The 16,743-nt window shown below is 44.2% G+C and overlaps 1 protein-coding gene across 1 annotated transcript; it reads right to left on the reverse strand.

The window, feature by feature from the left end:
* Positions 1 to 3,464: 3,464 nt before the first annotated feature.
* On the reverse strand, positions 3,465 to 15,498 carry LOC133823943 (mulatexin-like). Its single transcript, XM_062256797.1, is given in 6 exon segments — positions 3,465 to 3,783; positions 4,178 to 4,325; positions 4,515 to 4,832; positions 4,835 to 5,167; positions 14,538 to 14,742; positions 15,229 to 15,498. Coding segments are annotated over 6 exon segments (1,593 nt in total).
* Positions 15,499 to 16,743: the final 1,245 nt, after the last annotated feature.

A 16,743-nucleotide genomic window follows, 5' to 3' on the forward strand; every position in this document is an offset into this window, starting at 1 on the left:
ATATTCTACACTTTCTCTATAACTCATATTTTCTTTTACTCTATTTTTTTTTTCTCTTTTTCTCTCTAAACTCATTCAATAATTTTCATAATGAAGTATTATTTTCTTTTCGACTTAAACAATGATAGAGATGATTGGATGGTAAGGATCAGAGTTTGTAGAGTGTAGGAGTCTGTCAATACTAAGAAGAATGAAGAATTAATTAGTATGGATATGATTTTTCTATATGAGAAGGTTGAATCAAAATTTCTTTTCTCAGTTTTCTTTATATTATCAATTATTTTATATTTAATTAATATATTGTGTATATATATAAATGAGAGCTTGAAGGAGATGATGTGACACTCTAAAATTACTCCAAACTATTTTTTCTATTTTCTCCTTTAATCTAATTTTTTTATTCATTTTTATTATTAATAACTATTTTTTCTGTTTTTTCCTTTAATCTAATTTTTTTTATTCATTTTTATTATTAATTATTTAAACTTTATTTAAGGAGAGCTTGAAGGAGATGATGTGTGTTGACGCCGTTTTTCGTCAACAGATAAAAGAAGAGAGCACGTAAACAATTAAAGACAATGGCCAAAAGAAACAAACGAATCAAACACACGGTTTTTTACGTGGTTCAGCAGTTAAATCTGCCTAGTCCACGAGTCTCTGTTATTAATCTCAATATTATCTCTGGACAATTCTTTAGCATGAATTCTCCAGAGTTTTCTCTCAAAGATCAGAATTTCGGTCCTTTACAATGGTGCATGGCTTCTCTATTTATAGAGAAGGATGCAGACTACTATCCCACATATTTTGGGTAGTTACTCTTTTGTGAATAAAAATAAATGGCTTTAAATGCCAATAATTAGATATAAAAGGAAACGTCCCCCAAAGATCAGGGGGCGCATAACTGAATAAATAATATCCCACAATTCTTGGGGATTTACATCAATTAATGAGGGTTACATCTCATGTTCACAATACTTGTAGATATTCAAGGTGGTTATAACGTATCTTCAAGGCTCCAGCATTTCAGGTTTCATGTCATTGTGCGAGCCACTGACATCTCCCGAGCTAACGTTGCTTTCGAGATAGGATATCGAGCTCAAGACCCATGCTCCGAAGTTCCTGAAGATGAAGGTGTTCTCGGAGCTACCTTTCGAGATCGAGATCATTTCGAGATCACCGCATTCGAGATCATATATCATACTTTGCAGGCTTCGACTTACAATCCTAGATCACTCTAATCCTCAGGAGACCATTTGTTGCGAACTCAGCTTTCGAGGTCATATTTACTATGGCTCGAAATCTGGGTATAACAATGTGGCACTCGAAAATTACTCCAAAATATTTTTTCTATTTTCTCTTTTAATCTAATTTTTTTATTCATTTTTATTATTAATAACTATTTTTTCTGTTTTTTCCTTTAATCTAATTTTTTTATTCATTTTTATTATTAATTATTTAAACTTTATTTTTTTAAATATTTAATTAAGATATTTTTTTAATATATATATAAATGAGAGCTTCAAGGAGATGATGTGACACTCTAAAATTACTCTAAACTATTTTTTCTATTTTCTCCTTAAATCTAATTTTTTTATTCATTTTTATTATTAATTATTTAAACTTTATTTTTTTAAATATTTAAATAAGATATTTTTTTAATATATATATAAATGAGAGCTTCAAGGAGATGATGTGTCACTCTAAAATTACTCCAAACTATTTTTTCTATTTTCTCCTTTAATCTAATTTTTTTATTCATTTTTATTATTAATTATTTAAAATTTATTTTTTTAAATATTTAAATAAGATATTTTTTTAATTAAATACCTAATAAACTAAAAAAAAATAAAAATAAAACAAAAACTACATTAAACCTTTTTTTTTAGATATTTTTTTAATTAAATACCTAATAAACTAACAAAAAATAAAATAATAAAAATACTACAAATATACTAATAAAATAAAAAATTTGAAGCGGTATATAAAAGATCATATGGTGTGGTGATATATAGTTAGTTTGGAAAAAACATAGACACTCTATTATGTTAATCTATATCTGTATATTATGAGTAATCTATATATAATAATAAATAAATAATCTATCTATTTTTATTTATAACTTGTTGACAAAATACGAGATCCAAATGTCAATTTTTAACTATAAATTATCTAAACGAGTAAACACAAGGTCCACGAGTTAATTTTAAAAAAATAAAGGGTCCAAACAGGTAATCGGCTAAAATACAAAGTTCAAAATGGTGTGAACCCTTAAGTAAACATAAATTATATATATTTATATAATTTACTTTCTATAAAGAATTTTTAACACTTTGAATAAATACATAGTCCAGAGGTTAATTTTTTAAAAATAAAGAGTTAAAACGAATAATCGGCCAAAGTATTGTATTCAGATAACCGATCTATCTATTCCTATTTTTAACATTTTGACAAAACTTGAGGATCACAAGTTAATTTTTAAAAATAAAAGTCCTAACGGGTAATCGGCTAAAATACAAGGTTCAAAATGATGTGAACCTTTACAAAAAACATAAATCATATATAATTTAATTTTTATAAATAATTTTTAACCTTTTGAATAAATATATGGTCCAAATGTTAAATTATAAAAATAAAGAGTCAAAATGGGTAATCGGCCAAAATACAATGTTCAAATAATCGATATATCCAATCCTATATTTAACTTTTTGACAAAACACGAGTTCTAAAAGTTAATTTTTAAAACTAAAGGGTTCAAACGGGTAATCGTCCAAAATAAGTCTTACACAACATAAATTTCCATATACATAATTTAGATTGTTTATAAAAAAAAAATTACGTAAAGCGTATAATAATGATAATAATAATAATAAAAAATAAAAGCACATGTACAACAAATTTTTTTAACTTTGTTTTCGGTATTTTAATTATTCAGAATTTTTTAAAAACTTGCAAAAGGTTTGATATACAATGGACACTATTATGAAAAAAAATTGTGATCAATACGTCCTCACGTGTCCATATAAAGAACATGTTGTACGAGTAGGATGAAAAAAAATTCATATCGTAGCAATCTCCTAAAAGTATTTTAAAATATGTATATTTTGTAATAATTACAAAAGACTACGCGAAGCGGTGTTATGTTTTCTAGTTGTTTAATGAAGAGAGTCTAACTTTTGCACAGAACAAGATGGGTCCGTATTTACTCTTAATTATTCTATAATAATTCATAAATAAATTATTAATAATAACGCAAAATTAAATAAAAATGGAGGAATTATGTACGTAATTAATATTAAGTAGCTCATTTATTAATTAAAGCTAACGTCCATACAATAAGTAGAGCACCGTTTGTTACGGATGCAACAGAAATTATATAAACAGTAAAACATAATAATAAGCTTACCAGAACCACTATTTGTTTTTCTTCCTTATTCCTTCTAATCAATCATAGAGGACATGATGATTCAAATACTAGTTCCAAATACACCATAGCTCACTTCTAACATGTCACAAAACCTTTTATAGAACCCAACGATGTTTGCAGCAATACAGAAATCACTTTGGTGTCTGAAACCATCATTGAAATTATTATAATTTGGGAGTTCATTGGGTTCAGAATTTTCATTGGTAATAATATTATGGAATGAAGGTTTATTGTCGTGTTGAGTCATCCAGAACCATATGGCAGTTTGAAATGATACAATTGGGTCTGTTGCTACAAGATCAGGGTTGTTTATCAAGTCTATTCCTAGTGCATCACCGGCAAGCCCATAGTTGTAGTTGCTGCTCAAAGAATAATCATTATTCCAGTATGTATATATAATCAAGTAGTGTTAAATCCAATGCTAAGTAAAACGAAAGAAGGGTAATATGTATATAAATAAGTACAAACACATATTTGCGAAAGAAACTTTCTTAGATAGATAATTTATATATTTGTAAAAAAGTTCAAATATGCACCGAATTGTATAAACTATAAGAGCTATACCATGTGTGCAATATTAATATAGTGCAAGATGAGTTGGTGAAATGTTATTATTCATGAAAAACAGTTTTCTAATATATTGTAAATGAAAAACAAAAGATTAATTTATCTAGACATATACGGATATTGTAGTATTTATTTGTTTTAGAAATAAAAAATTTATATGATGAATATGGAATGATATATACTTACTGAGTAAGCTGAATGGGTCTTCAACTATAATAATATTTGCCAGAAGCGCATGACCATTGAGAAGATGTACAATAATAATTCTCAGTGGTAGTTCTATTGACATAACAATATCCCCATGCATATGTATCTGTCGAATCTGTCTGTTCTCCTACATAAATTAATAATCATACAATTATATGCAATTAACTGACATAACAAATGTATAACAAAATGCAACTAGTAATATTATTATACGTACTTTAATTAACCCCTCTATATTTTGAAAAAATACAGAATTAACGAAGAATGTAATATATGATTTTAACGTGCAATAACAATATATTCATAATGAACTAACCTGTGATTGCTTGAGAGGTTTCAGCAAAGAAAGCTGCGAGCTCTCTTTTACGAGTTGCCACATCACCTGTTGTACCTAAACTTGGAAAAGAGGCAGTAGCAATGATAAAAGACTTGTAGTTATAGAAATCTTGACTTGGACAATCTTTTCTATGCTTAAACATTTTGTTAAAATGTGTTTTATTAATAATGTTGCTTGTAGCATCAACACTATTGTCATCTTCGTGCAAACCTCGATGCGCACTCTTCCCACATTGGGATCTGCAATTGGAACCTTGGCAAAAATCAGTGGTGCTACCGCAAAACCAAAATCTACTCAACACCTTCCTGTATTACATGGAGTGTTTCCAAAATCAGGGCCACATCTACTATCTGGTCTTTCTGGGCTTGCTGGAGGTGGTGGGCTCGGAGGTGGTGGGCTCGGTGGAGGAGGGCTCGGAGGTGGTGGGCTCGGAGGCGGTGGGCTCGGTGGAGGAGGGCTCGGAGGTGGTGGGCTCGGTGGAGGTGGGCTTCGGCTACACTGGCTTTGGCAACCAATGGTACAGTGCAATAATGTGCTACCACAGAAGCCCAAAAGGCTACAACAAAGATTATTTGGAAATAAAGCACCACGTGCAACCTTTCTACATCGAGGATAATCTGCGGAGACAAACTCTATCCAAACAGAATGAAAAAAGAGTGAAAAGAATATTATTAGAATGCTTTACTTCATCACAAATTTGGCACGAGGATATACTTTAGAATGAGTGTGGTTTAGTGGATCGGAAAACTAATGGCTATTTATAGATCGAGTAGGTCATGGTATTTTTTTTGTTATTTTGCAAAAGTATGTACATGAGGTATTATTAAATTAATTTGGCTTTGTTATTGTACCTCATTAGCTGTTTGTTTCGTGTTTCATATTGAAAACCAATTGATAAAGAGAATTGCTAAGGGGCACCACTGGTGCCCAATACCACAAGTAGGTGACATACCGCTATTGGTGCAATTCAATATCGTGTCCCACTTATTTGAATTTAATAAGAGTTATGTGGTATCGCTAACCAATCATGATGCGACACCTCATGTGGTGTTGGGCACCTTAAGGTGCCAAATAGCAACACTCATTGATAAAGGGTCTTGTTTTGTCATTATAAATGTCACATAACTTTGAAAGATGCACTTGCGCAATCGCACGCACATTCATTTATCGTTTTTTTTCCCTCGACTCTATTTCTAATGAAAATACTATATCTCTTGACTCAGCGTAATTTATAAATACTTTTTATTAAACAGATATATAGAGCGAATAAATTAGAATGAGAGAAATAATTAAATGACTTTTTCACTTTTTATAATATTTGTGGACGCCCAAATTCCACCAAGGCAAAATATGAGAGTCACGAGGGGTCCTCGGCCCCCGCGCGCACAGCACCCACTGGCCTCGCTTGGCCCCCGCGCATGGAGCCCCATGGCCTCGCTCGGCCCCCGCGCACGGAGCCTCCTGGCCTCGCTCGGCCCCCGCGCATGGAGCCCCATGACCTCGCTCGGCCCCCGTGCGCACAGCACCCCCTGGCCTCGCTCGGCCCCTGCGCACGGAGCCTCCTGGCCTCGCTCGGCCCCCGCGCATGGAGCCCCATGGCCTCGCTCGACCCCCGCGCACGGAGCCTCCTGGCCTCGCTCGGCCCCCGCGCATGGAGCCCCATCGCCTCGCTCGGCCCCCGCGCGCGCAGCACCCTCTGGCTTCGCTCGGCTGCTAAGCCCATGCCACCATCTCGCATTAGCCGCCTCGCGTCTAAGGGCCTCGCCATAGGCCAAGGTGACCAAGTGGCCTTGCCCAAGCATGGCCTTGTTTGGCCTCACGAGGGGATAGGGACCTCCTGAACAACTAGGGAGCCGCGCCATCAAGGGAGCCACAAACAGGGCGTCTCGTCATGCGTCCTTAGACGTCAGACATGGGGCACATACCTATCGCCAAGATTTGTGAGTGACCTTGGGAGGCTTCAGGCATCTCGCGCCAAGGACCCAAGATCTCCGCCTCACACCAAGGGTCCCATTCCTTACACCTTGAGACCCCTATGCTTTGGAGGTCCCGTACGGGTCGAATGGGGACATATTTGTACGACCCAGTATTGAGTACGGATATCAGTACCAGTAAGATTGCTGGGGGAAGAGCCATGGTCCGTACGTCTACGGCCATAGGACAGAGCCGACACCACGACCTCTTGCGCCACTACGCTTGCCACCACGCATCAGAAATGGGTACAGACAAGTAGTGGAGATATCGTACTGACACCTGCTCCTGTACGGGATGTACGATCACCACCTCTGGAGCCACTCACCTAATACAGTATGTATGTACCCCTTGGTCCCCTGGACCACTATGTACCTAAGGCCATTAGAGCCAACTATAAAAGGGATTCTAAGACCACCAAGAAGGGGGTTGGAAATTTTACTGTAGCAGAGGTATAAGTGTGAATGAAAGACTGAATTCTCCATTGTTGCTATATCATTGTTCTTGAGTTCTTGTTCAAGTTTTCGCAGCTTTCCAATTAGCGATTTTGATTTGATAATTTTTCCAACTTAACTTCGTTGACGAGTTCTCACCGTCAACAATTTGGCGCCGTTTGTGGGAACGTTAGTTTCAAGCTACTATTCCACCATTGTTTCCGACAAGAAGAAGGTGCCAAGACGCTCGAAGCGACTGAGGGAGACGCGGGAGGTAGAAGTTCACCTGAATGGAGTCCAGCTGAAGGCCTCCATGAAGGACACTCCTCCACCCAGGGATGTGGAGTCCCCGAAAGACCCTGAGGATCACGGAGGAGACAGGGTGGCCTCATCGCCGGCCGCTCCACCTGGAGGGAGTCCTCCCAGAGCACCACCGGTACAAGCTGATGAGTTCCCTCCTCCAAAACCGCCGCGGGCACCGAACTCCGGCCGGCAAGACCCGGGCCCTTCTGCCCGTAGGCCTGACAAACACCCCCGAGTCCACTCCGTGAGCTCGAGTTGGAAGTCCCGGTTTTACGAAGAGGAGATACGTGAGCTCCACCGTAAAAACCAAAGGTTGGAAACTACCTCAGAAAACATGCAAGAGGTCCTCAACGGCCTACTGCAGGGTAAGTCCAGCATAACCTTGCCTAAGGGAAAGGGGAAAGGCAAGGATGGGGTGGAGACCACCGTGCCGGTAGATGATGGAAGAACCCGACATTCAACTAGCAACACCCCCCGCGCAAAGCAACATGATCACCCCGAACCGCCTAAGTAGGCCCAGAAGCCAGCGCCGAGAACCAACGCTACCCCTCACCATGAGGATGAGGTCACCTCCAAAAGAACACCCCCAGACTTGCGAGAGGAGCTCAATAAGAAAAGGGCGGGCAAAGGGACCACGCCCCCTGTGCCGCCTCGAGAAGGCAAGGGAAAGGCAGATCTTAGCCCGTCCACTTTGAGAGATACCCTCAGCAAAAGGAGGCAGCACCTAGACACGGAGATGCGGAGCTTGCGGAGCAAGATCGTCACCGCGTCGGGTGGCCAGGCCTTTGAGGAAGACTTCGACCATGAGTCGCCCTTTGTGCGAGAAATTCAGGCAATCCAGCTCCCTGCCAATTTTAAGGAGCCCAATATGACCCCTTACGAAGGGAACACGGATCCAAAATACCACCTGGATGCGTTTAATGATCTGATGAAATTGAGGGGGATCGGAAGTGGTGCCAGGTGCCATTGCTTCGTTGTTACTCTAAAAGGACCCGCCTACAAATGGTTCAAAAGGCTAAGGCCAGGGTCCATCAGGTCCTGGCAGCAGTTCTCTGACGAGTTCCTCCAACATCACCATGCCGTGCGGGACTACACGATGCCAGGTACCAGCCTGGCCAACGTGAAGCAAGGGGAGAAGGAAAGCCTGAAGAGCTACATTCACCGGTTCAATATGGAGGCCGCAAAAGTGGGGAGCCTAACGCGCCGGGAGTTAAAAATGGCCATTACCGCTGGGGTGCTCCCAGGAAGCAAATTGTGGGACAACATGTTAAAGAGGGAAGTCACTGACCTGGATGACTTCTATAAAAGAGCACAGAAGTACATCCGTGTGGAGGATGGCCATGCAAACCTGAAGGCCTGGAAGGAAGAGCCCCACGCGAAGTCCCCAACGACAGGTCGAATGTAGCAAAGAAGAAAAGGACGTACGATGGGTCGAGGGATGACCAGCAGAGGAAAACCAAGCGAAGGGGTGATCATAGGCCACCAGCCTATACTCATTATACGAACCTCACGGACACCAGGGAGCATATTTACATCACCAACGAAGATCGGGTGCCCTTCAAAAAGCCCCCGCCAATGAGAAAGGATCGGTCCAAAAGGGACCCCAGTAGATACTGCCAATACCACAAGGACATCGGGCACACCACAGTAGAGTGTATCCACCTGAAGGAGGAAATTGAAGAGCTTATCCGCCGGGGGCACTTGGGCCGCTATGTCAGGAGAGAAAGGCAAAGGCCAGAAGGCGAGCCCACAGCACCCCAGGCATAAGAGCGAGCCTCGGAAATACAGGGGGAGGTCCGAACCATTTTTGGAGGTCTAGGATTTGGGGGAGACTCTAGGAAGGGGCGAGATAAGTATGCAAGAGAGGCTCAGCGAAGTCTGCCTCCCTGCGTCATGAGTTTAGAACAACGACCCCCAAAGAGTTTCAAGGGGGAAAACGACTCGATAACATTCACTGAGGAGGACGCACGGGGAGTACACTTTCCCCATAATGATCCGCTGGTGTTAACCGTCCAATTAGCGAATATGCGTGTGCATCGAGTCCTAGTGGACAACGGGAGTTCAGTGGACATCTTATAACGCCCGGCTTTAGAAAATATGGGACTGGGTATTCGTCACTTGAAGCCTTGCCAGTCGTCCCTATACGGATTTACAGGGGATTCGGTGCAACCCCTTGGGATGATCGAATTGACACTTACCATGGGGGAGCAACCCCGCCAAACTACAGTCATGTCTAACTTTGTTGTAGTAGATTGTGCATCAACTTTCAACGCGGTATTAGGGAGGCCCTCCCTAAGAGAATTGAAAGCCATAACTTCAATATATCACTTAGTTGTCAAGTTCCCGACTCCAGGAGGGGTCGCAAGTATGAAAAGAGAGCAGAAGGAGGCAAGGGAGTGTTACAACACCTCACTCCGCACACCTGCAAAGCCGCGTGAGCCGATGGCCATGGTGGTACATGAGGCGCTATGTATGCCCATGGGGGGTCCGCAGGAGCTGGACCCTCGAGTCGTGGATGAGGCAAGAGCAGAACCAGTAGAAGAAGTGGAGGAGGTTACGGTGACAGAGGAACCCTTAAGGAAATTAAAGATAGGGAGAAGCCTACAAGGTGACGTGAAGGAGGAGTTGATGAAATTTTTGAAGGATAATCTAGACGTATTTGCATGGAGTCATGAGGACATGGTGGGCATAGACCCCAGCGTGATGTGCCACCACCTGAACATCTCCCCAGAAGCAAGGCCCATCAGGCAAAAAAGGCGGGCACTAGACCCAACAAGATACGCGGCGTTAAAAGAGGAGGTTGACAAGTTGAAGGCTAATGGTTTCATCCGTGAGTCTTTCTACCCTGTGTGGGTATCGAACCTGGTACTCGTGCCCAAGCCAAATAGAAAGTGGAGAACTTGCGTCAATTTCACGAATTTGAATAAAGCTTGTCCTAAGGAAAGCTTCCCACTTCCCAGGATAGATCAGTTAGTAGATGCAACAGCGGGGCATGAGTTACTAAGTTTTATGGACGCCTACTCAGAATACAACCAAATCCCAATGAACCCGGCAGATGAAGAGCACACGTCATTCATTACAGACAAAGGGCTATACTGTTACAAGGTGATGCCCTTCGGGCTCAAGAACGCGGGAGCCACCTATCAAAGGCTGGTGAATAAAATGTTCGCCAATCAGATAGGAAGAAATATGGAGGTGTATGTGGATGACATGCTTGTGAAAACCAAAGTAGCAGCAGAGCTCAACAAAGACCTTGGTGAGATGTTTGACACGCTTAGGAAATACCGGATGAAGTTGAACCCAGCCAAGTGCACCTTCGGGGTATCCTCAGGAAAATTCTTGGGCTTCATGGTCAATTCCAGAGGCATCGAGGCCAATCCTGACAAGATAAAGGCACTCATAGAAATGAGCCCGCCAAAGAACAAGAAGGAGGTGCAGTGCCTGACAGGAAGGGTGGCGGCCCTTAATAGGTTCATATCAAGGTCCACCGACAAGTGCCTCCCATTCTTTGACATCCTCAAAGGGAGCAAGAAGTTCTCTTGGGATGAAAGGTGTGAGGAAGCATTTTTCAGGCTAAAAGAGCACCTGGGGAAGCCGCCCCTGTTAGCAAAGCTAGAGAAGGGCGAGAAGTTGTACCTGTACTTGGCAGTGTCTGAGCATGCCATCAGCGCAGCCCTGGTTAAGGGAGAGAAGAAGCAGCAACAACCCGTATATTATATCAGCAAGCGTTTGGTGGACGCAGAGAGCCGGTATCCAGAGATCAAAAAACTGGCCTATGCGCTAGTAGTGGCGTCAAGGAAGTTGAAGCCTTACTTCCATGCACATACAATCGATGTCTTAACAGATAGTCCTTTGAGACAAGTCTTACATAAGCCGGAAACTTCAGGGAGACTGATGAAATGGTCAATTGAGCTAAGTCAGTTTGATATTGTATACACTCCAAGGGCTTCCATCAATGGACAGGTGCTGGCAGATTTTATAGTAGAACTCACCCATCAGCCGAATAAAGGAAGGAATGAAGAAGAAGAGCAGCCTATTACAGAGGAGGAACTAGGAGGTTCAGAGGAGTGGAGTTTGCACGTTGATGGGGCGTCGAATGAAGGAGGATCAGGAGTGGGCATCATGATGACAGGGCCCGAGGGACACAGAATGTACTGTGCAATCCGATTTGGGTTTGAGGCCTCCAATAATGAGGCAAAGTACGAGGCGCTCCAGGCTGGCCTACGCCTAGCCCAGGAACTGAGAGTAACGCGCCTTCATATCTTCAGCGACTTGCAATTGCTAGTATGCCAGGTAAAGAGGGAGTACCAGGAAAGGGGACCAAAGATGGCAGCCTACTTGGAGAAGGTGAAGGGCCATCTGGGACGGTTGGCGGCATATACTATAAAGCAAATCCCCAGACAGAAGAACACCCATGTCGATGCACTCGCGAAGCTGGCATCTACCAAGGATAGTGATGTCTTGGAATCAATACCCGTAGAGTACTTAACAAAACCCAGTATCGAAAGCGCGGATGTGCACATTATTAGCATCCCGAAGAAATCATGGACCGAGCCAATCAAGAGGTACCTGGAAGAAGGAACCTTGCCTGCGGATAGAAACGAATCCCGGAGATTGGTGTACAAGGTCGCAAGATACACCCTGGTAGATGGGGTCCTTTACAAAAGAGGATTCTCAATGCCCCTCCTGCGGTGTGTAGAAGAAGAGGAGGCGTTGATAGTGTTACAGGAGATACACGAGGGAGAATGCGGCAACCATGAGAGCGGACCCTCTACGGCTAGGAAGGCCATGAGACAAGGGTACTACTGGCCTTCCATGGAGAAAGATGTGCATGACTTTGCCACGAAATGTGACAAGTGCCAGAGGCACGCCAAATACCCTCGGAAACCCCCAAGCGAACTGACCAGCATGACCAGCCCCTGGCCCTTCGCTATTTGGGGGATAGACTTGATCGGTGCTCTTCCTACAGGCAAGGGTGGAGCAAAGTACGTGGTGGTGGCAATAGATTATTTCACTAAGTGGGTGGAAGCGGAACCCCTTGTGAAAATCACCGCGAGGCACATCACCTCTTTTGTCAACAAATTCATTGTGTGCCGATATGGAGTACCCTACAAGATTATTTCCGACAATGGTACCCAATTCGAAGGAGGAGCCTTCGATGAATACTGTAAGGAAAGAGGCATAAAGAGGAGCTTCTGCGCGGTGGTGCACCCCCAGGCCAATGGGCAAGTGGAGGCCATCAACAGGGTCCTTAAGAAGAACCTGAAGACAAAGCTGGTGAAAATGAAGGGAGCCTGGGTAGATGAGCTACCAAATGTGCTGCGGGCTTATAGAACCACCCCACGCACGACCACAGGGGAGTCACCATTCTCCTTGGCCTATGGGTGCGAGGCTATGCTCCCAATCGAGATGCGAGTCGTGTCCCACAGGATACAGGCATATGGAGATGAAGCCAACTATGCAGCCCTGGTCGAAAGCTTAGACATGCTGGAAGAAAAGAGAGAATAAGCCCAAATGAAGGTGGCGGTATACCAACAACGCGCCGCAAGGTACTACAACTCGAGGGTGCGAGAGAGAACTTTCAGAGTCGGCGACCTGGTGCTGAGGAAGGTGCTCCCAAACACGCGAGACCCAGGCGCAGGAGTGCTGGGGGCGAATTGGGAGGGGCCCTACCAGGTTGCTCAGTGCATCCCCCCGAACACTTACAAGCTGGCTCGCATGGACGACACCATCATACCCCGGGCATGGAACGTAGAGCACTTGAGGAAGTATTACTAGTAAAGCGCCCATGCCTGATGGTAAAAGAACAAGTGTGGCACGCTGCCTTGATATGCTGGGAAGAATGGCACGCCCGCCTGATGGTAGGAAGAAATCAAAGAGGTTACCTAGATAACCTCCTAAATAGGTGTGAGTCTTTTTATTTTCGTTTCATATGAAAACCCCCTATGTACCATTGCAACTATGTGTACGAGACTATTTATTATGAATATGTTGAATGGAACGGCATGTTATGAGAAAAACTGTTAGCAACTTCGTGTGTTATTTTTCTTCGATACTCGGGCATCAGCCAAAGTGTTCGCCGAAATAAATTTCACCAAACACTTGGGGGGCAGGACAAGGGGCAATAACACAGCCAGCAAGGGGAACCTAAAAAGGGCCCTCTAACGGAGGATCTTAGAAACCTAAAAATGGCCCTCTAACGGAGGATCTTAGAAAGGACCCCTCGCCCTCCTAAAAAAGAGGCTCCTAAAAAAGACCCTCTAATAAGGGATCTTAAAAAAGGCCCTCAATTAGGAGTAGCCTAAAAATGACCCCCTATGCGTCAGGAGGACCCGAGAGGGATCATGACCCTGAAAAGGACCGTTTAACGGGAGATCCTAGAAGGACCCCTTATATCGGGGCCCTAGGCGAAGTCCCTAAACACAGAAAACAGTAAAAAGACCTTGCAAGGCCTCCCCTGAGTTTACAAGAATTAGCTACCCTTGTGAGCGTCAAAAAGGCCAAAAGGCCTTACGAAAGAAAAATATATATATAGTGACAACACCAATAAGTCTAGAGCGGCCGCCAAGCCGTCTAGCCAAAAAGGGTCCTAAAAGCGACCCTTGCAGAAATAGTACTATGCATAATGACGAGAGGGACGCTTCTCGCAAAGAAATAATAAGCGCGCGCAAGAAAAACATGAAAGGATAACTAAGACCCAAGGGGTAAAATATCCTTATGAAAGCAACCAAGAGGCACCAAAAGAGGTCCTAGTGAACCCTTACACATGGGCTCCAAAAGACTTCCAGCCTGATAGATAAAAGAGGGGAACCAACTAAACCCCTTCACACAGGCTTAAAAGGGCCTCCAATGCAATAGAACAAGAAATAAATAAGCAGCATATGTATTTATACATTAAAAGAAAAAAAGGAGTTCTTAAAACAGTACAAGAGTTACCAAAAGAGAAGTAATATTGATAATGATGTTACATAGTAAAAAGAAAACAGAGGCAAAGCAAGACTACTTCAAGGCTTCTTAATGTGGGCACTCCATAGGGCCGCTCGAGCAACGGCTTGTTCACCAAAGGAGAAGTTGAAGCTGGGATCCTGCTTCCACACATTATAGAAGGCGCGGTCTATGGACCTGCGCTCGGTGCTAACCTTCTCCGCCTCCAAGGAAGCACACCTCTCCTGCGCTGACTGGAGATCAGCCCTGAGGGCCTCGACTTCGGCCTCCAACAAGGTAACTCTCTGATGCGAGGTGGTCGCAGTGTCCTTGGCCTCCCGGAGTTCACACTCCAAGCGAGTAACCTTGCCTTCTAGTCTCTTGGTCTTAGCCCTTATTTCCTTCCTCTTCGATGACAAGTTGGAAAGTTTTGTCTGGACCTCTGACAATTTAGCATTGGTTTCGTTAAGCTCTCCCTCAAGCTCCCGCACCCGAGTTGTAAGGCAGTTCCTCTCAGCAGCAGACAAAGAGAGGTTGTTAGACGAGTTGACAAACCGCATAGCCAACGTATAGGTCTGCACAAAAAAAAAAAAAAAGAAAGAGAGAGAGTATATGAGTAAACGCATATACATAATATGACCAGCACGAGGAGCAAAGACTCACCCAAGCCATGGAGCGCCTTAAGTCCTCCCCAAGGTCCACCTGAGCCAAATTCCCAAGGCCACTCTAGTCGGACACGGGAAGGCCCGAGGCAAGCTCGATGTATCGCCGTCCGAATGACGTCGCCATCCGCGACACCCAGGGCGTCCCATCCGTACCAGGGGCACCTGGCTGGGTGGGGATAAATGACCCACTTGCCGAAGTGGGAGGGGGCGCGGTGAAAGTGGACAACAGAGGCCCTGATGCATGAAAAGGGGATTCCGAAAGACCGACGTAATCAACCCCCGGCGATCCGAGGTCGAGATGAGCCTGTGGGGAGGCGTCACGGCCCTTAGGGTCAAGGTAAATACTGCACCCCGGAATGTCCTGCTGGTCTTGTGAGGGAGGGGCTATGTCCGGACCATAAGGAGCACATGGAGGACACCCCCAGGAGATGGAGGCGGCTGGTGGAATCCCCCGCAGTCAAGGGGGGCTTCATCCGGCCCTTCCTCATCTTCATCGTCATCTGGGCAAGGCTCACCCAAGGTCTCCTTCATCTTCGTAGACCCGGAGATGGTCCACAGCAACTTGGGGTCAGAGACGGGAGTTAGCTTGTAGCGGTTCAAATTCTTTACAGTGAAAAGGCGCGCCGCCTCTTTCCTGGCAGGATCAGCTTTGAGGAACCGTCTCATGTCTTTTGCTTCAAACCCGACGACGGAGGGTTCGGCGAATCGCTCTGCGCAATACGGGCCATAGTCGGTGTGAGCATAAGGCACGAAACCATAAGTTACACAAAAGAAAAAAGGGGAAGGGAAACAATGCTCAGAATACTTACTGGGAGTGCTCCGGAAAACCTCGCAAACAGAGAGTGGACCTTCCACGAAGAAAAAGTCCCGCTTCCAAGCCCCCGGGTTAGACACCGAACCTTCTATCAAAGAGGCCCCGTTGTTGGCTTTTTGTAAATAGCAAAAGCCTTTAGAATTGTGGAGGGGCATGAGGTTTTAGAGGAAGTGTACCTCGGCGGTCGTAGGGGCGCGTTTCAACAATTTCATATACGCAAGGAAAAGACAGCTCAAAGTCAGCCAGCCATTGGGTGCCAACTGAAGCGGGGCATGTCGAAGTAGTTGAGGACTGCGACGAAGAACGGGTGCAGCGGAATGGTACCACCCGCCTTTAGGATTTGCTCGCTGAGGGCCACAAAACCGAGTCTAGGGCGGTCGACCCGGCATGCCTCCAAAGGGGCATACAGAGCATAATCTGGAGGGACGCGATAGTCATTCACGATGTCCATTAGTTTGTTGTCGGACACACGCGAAACCATCTCAGACGCTAGTAAAGGGGCGTTGACATCCTCTTGGGTCGATATCTGTCGGCGCGCCTTCGGCATATCTGAAAAATCAAAAGAAAAAGGTGAGCAAGAGACAGAACACTTGACCCTCCATTTTTTCTTCCTAGAAAGAGTCTTCCATCGAGGAAGCGACTGCGGAAGTGCTAAGCTGGGACAAACTGAGACTAAGGGCTGAGGAGAAACAGAAACAGCCCCCTGACAGCCATCAAGCGAAGATGGGCTGAAAGGTTCAGGCGGAAGGTGTCCCTCCATAAACTCTAACTCCCACTGCAATTCAAAGAGGGTCATCCTAAGGCTCGCTACGTGATCACTAAGGTCTGGGGGGGAAGGTCCTCTGTCTCCTCTTGACACCGAGTCAATTTCACTCTCCACTACCCAAATTTTACGCCTAAGTTCGGCCATGTACTCAAGGTGGCGAATGCGGGCTTGCCTTAAGGAGTCATAGTCCTGGTGAGGGTCCCCCTCAGGGGACTCTGAGTCCGAGGACAGGTCAATAAACTCAGGCTCGGGAGGCATGTCGGACGGGCCGTCACTGGCCATGGAACCACGTCACAACAGCAAAATGGGTTCACGTATAAACGAGAGAAAG

The sequence above is a fragment of the Humulus lupulus genome, chromosome 3, assembly GCF_963169125.1.
Source record: "Humulus lupulus chromosome 3, drHumLupu1.1, whole genome shotgun sequence".
In the NCBI taxonomy this organism is placed as follows: Eukaryota; Viridiplantae; Streptophyta; class Magnoliopsida; order Rosales; family Cannabaceae; genus Humulus; species Humulus lupulus.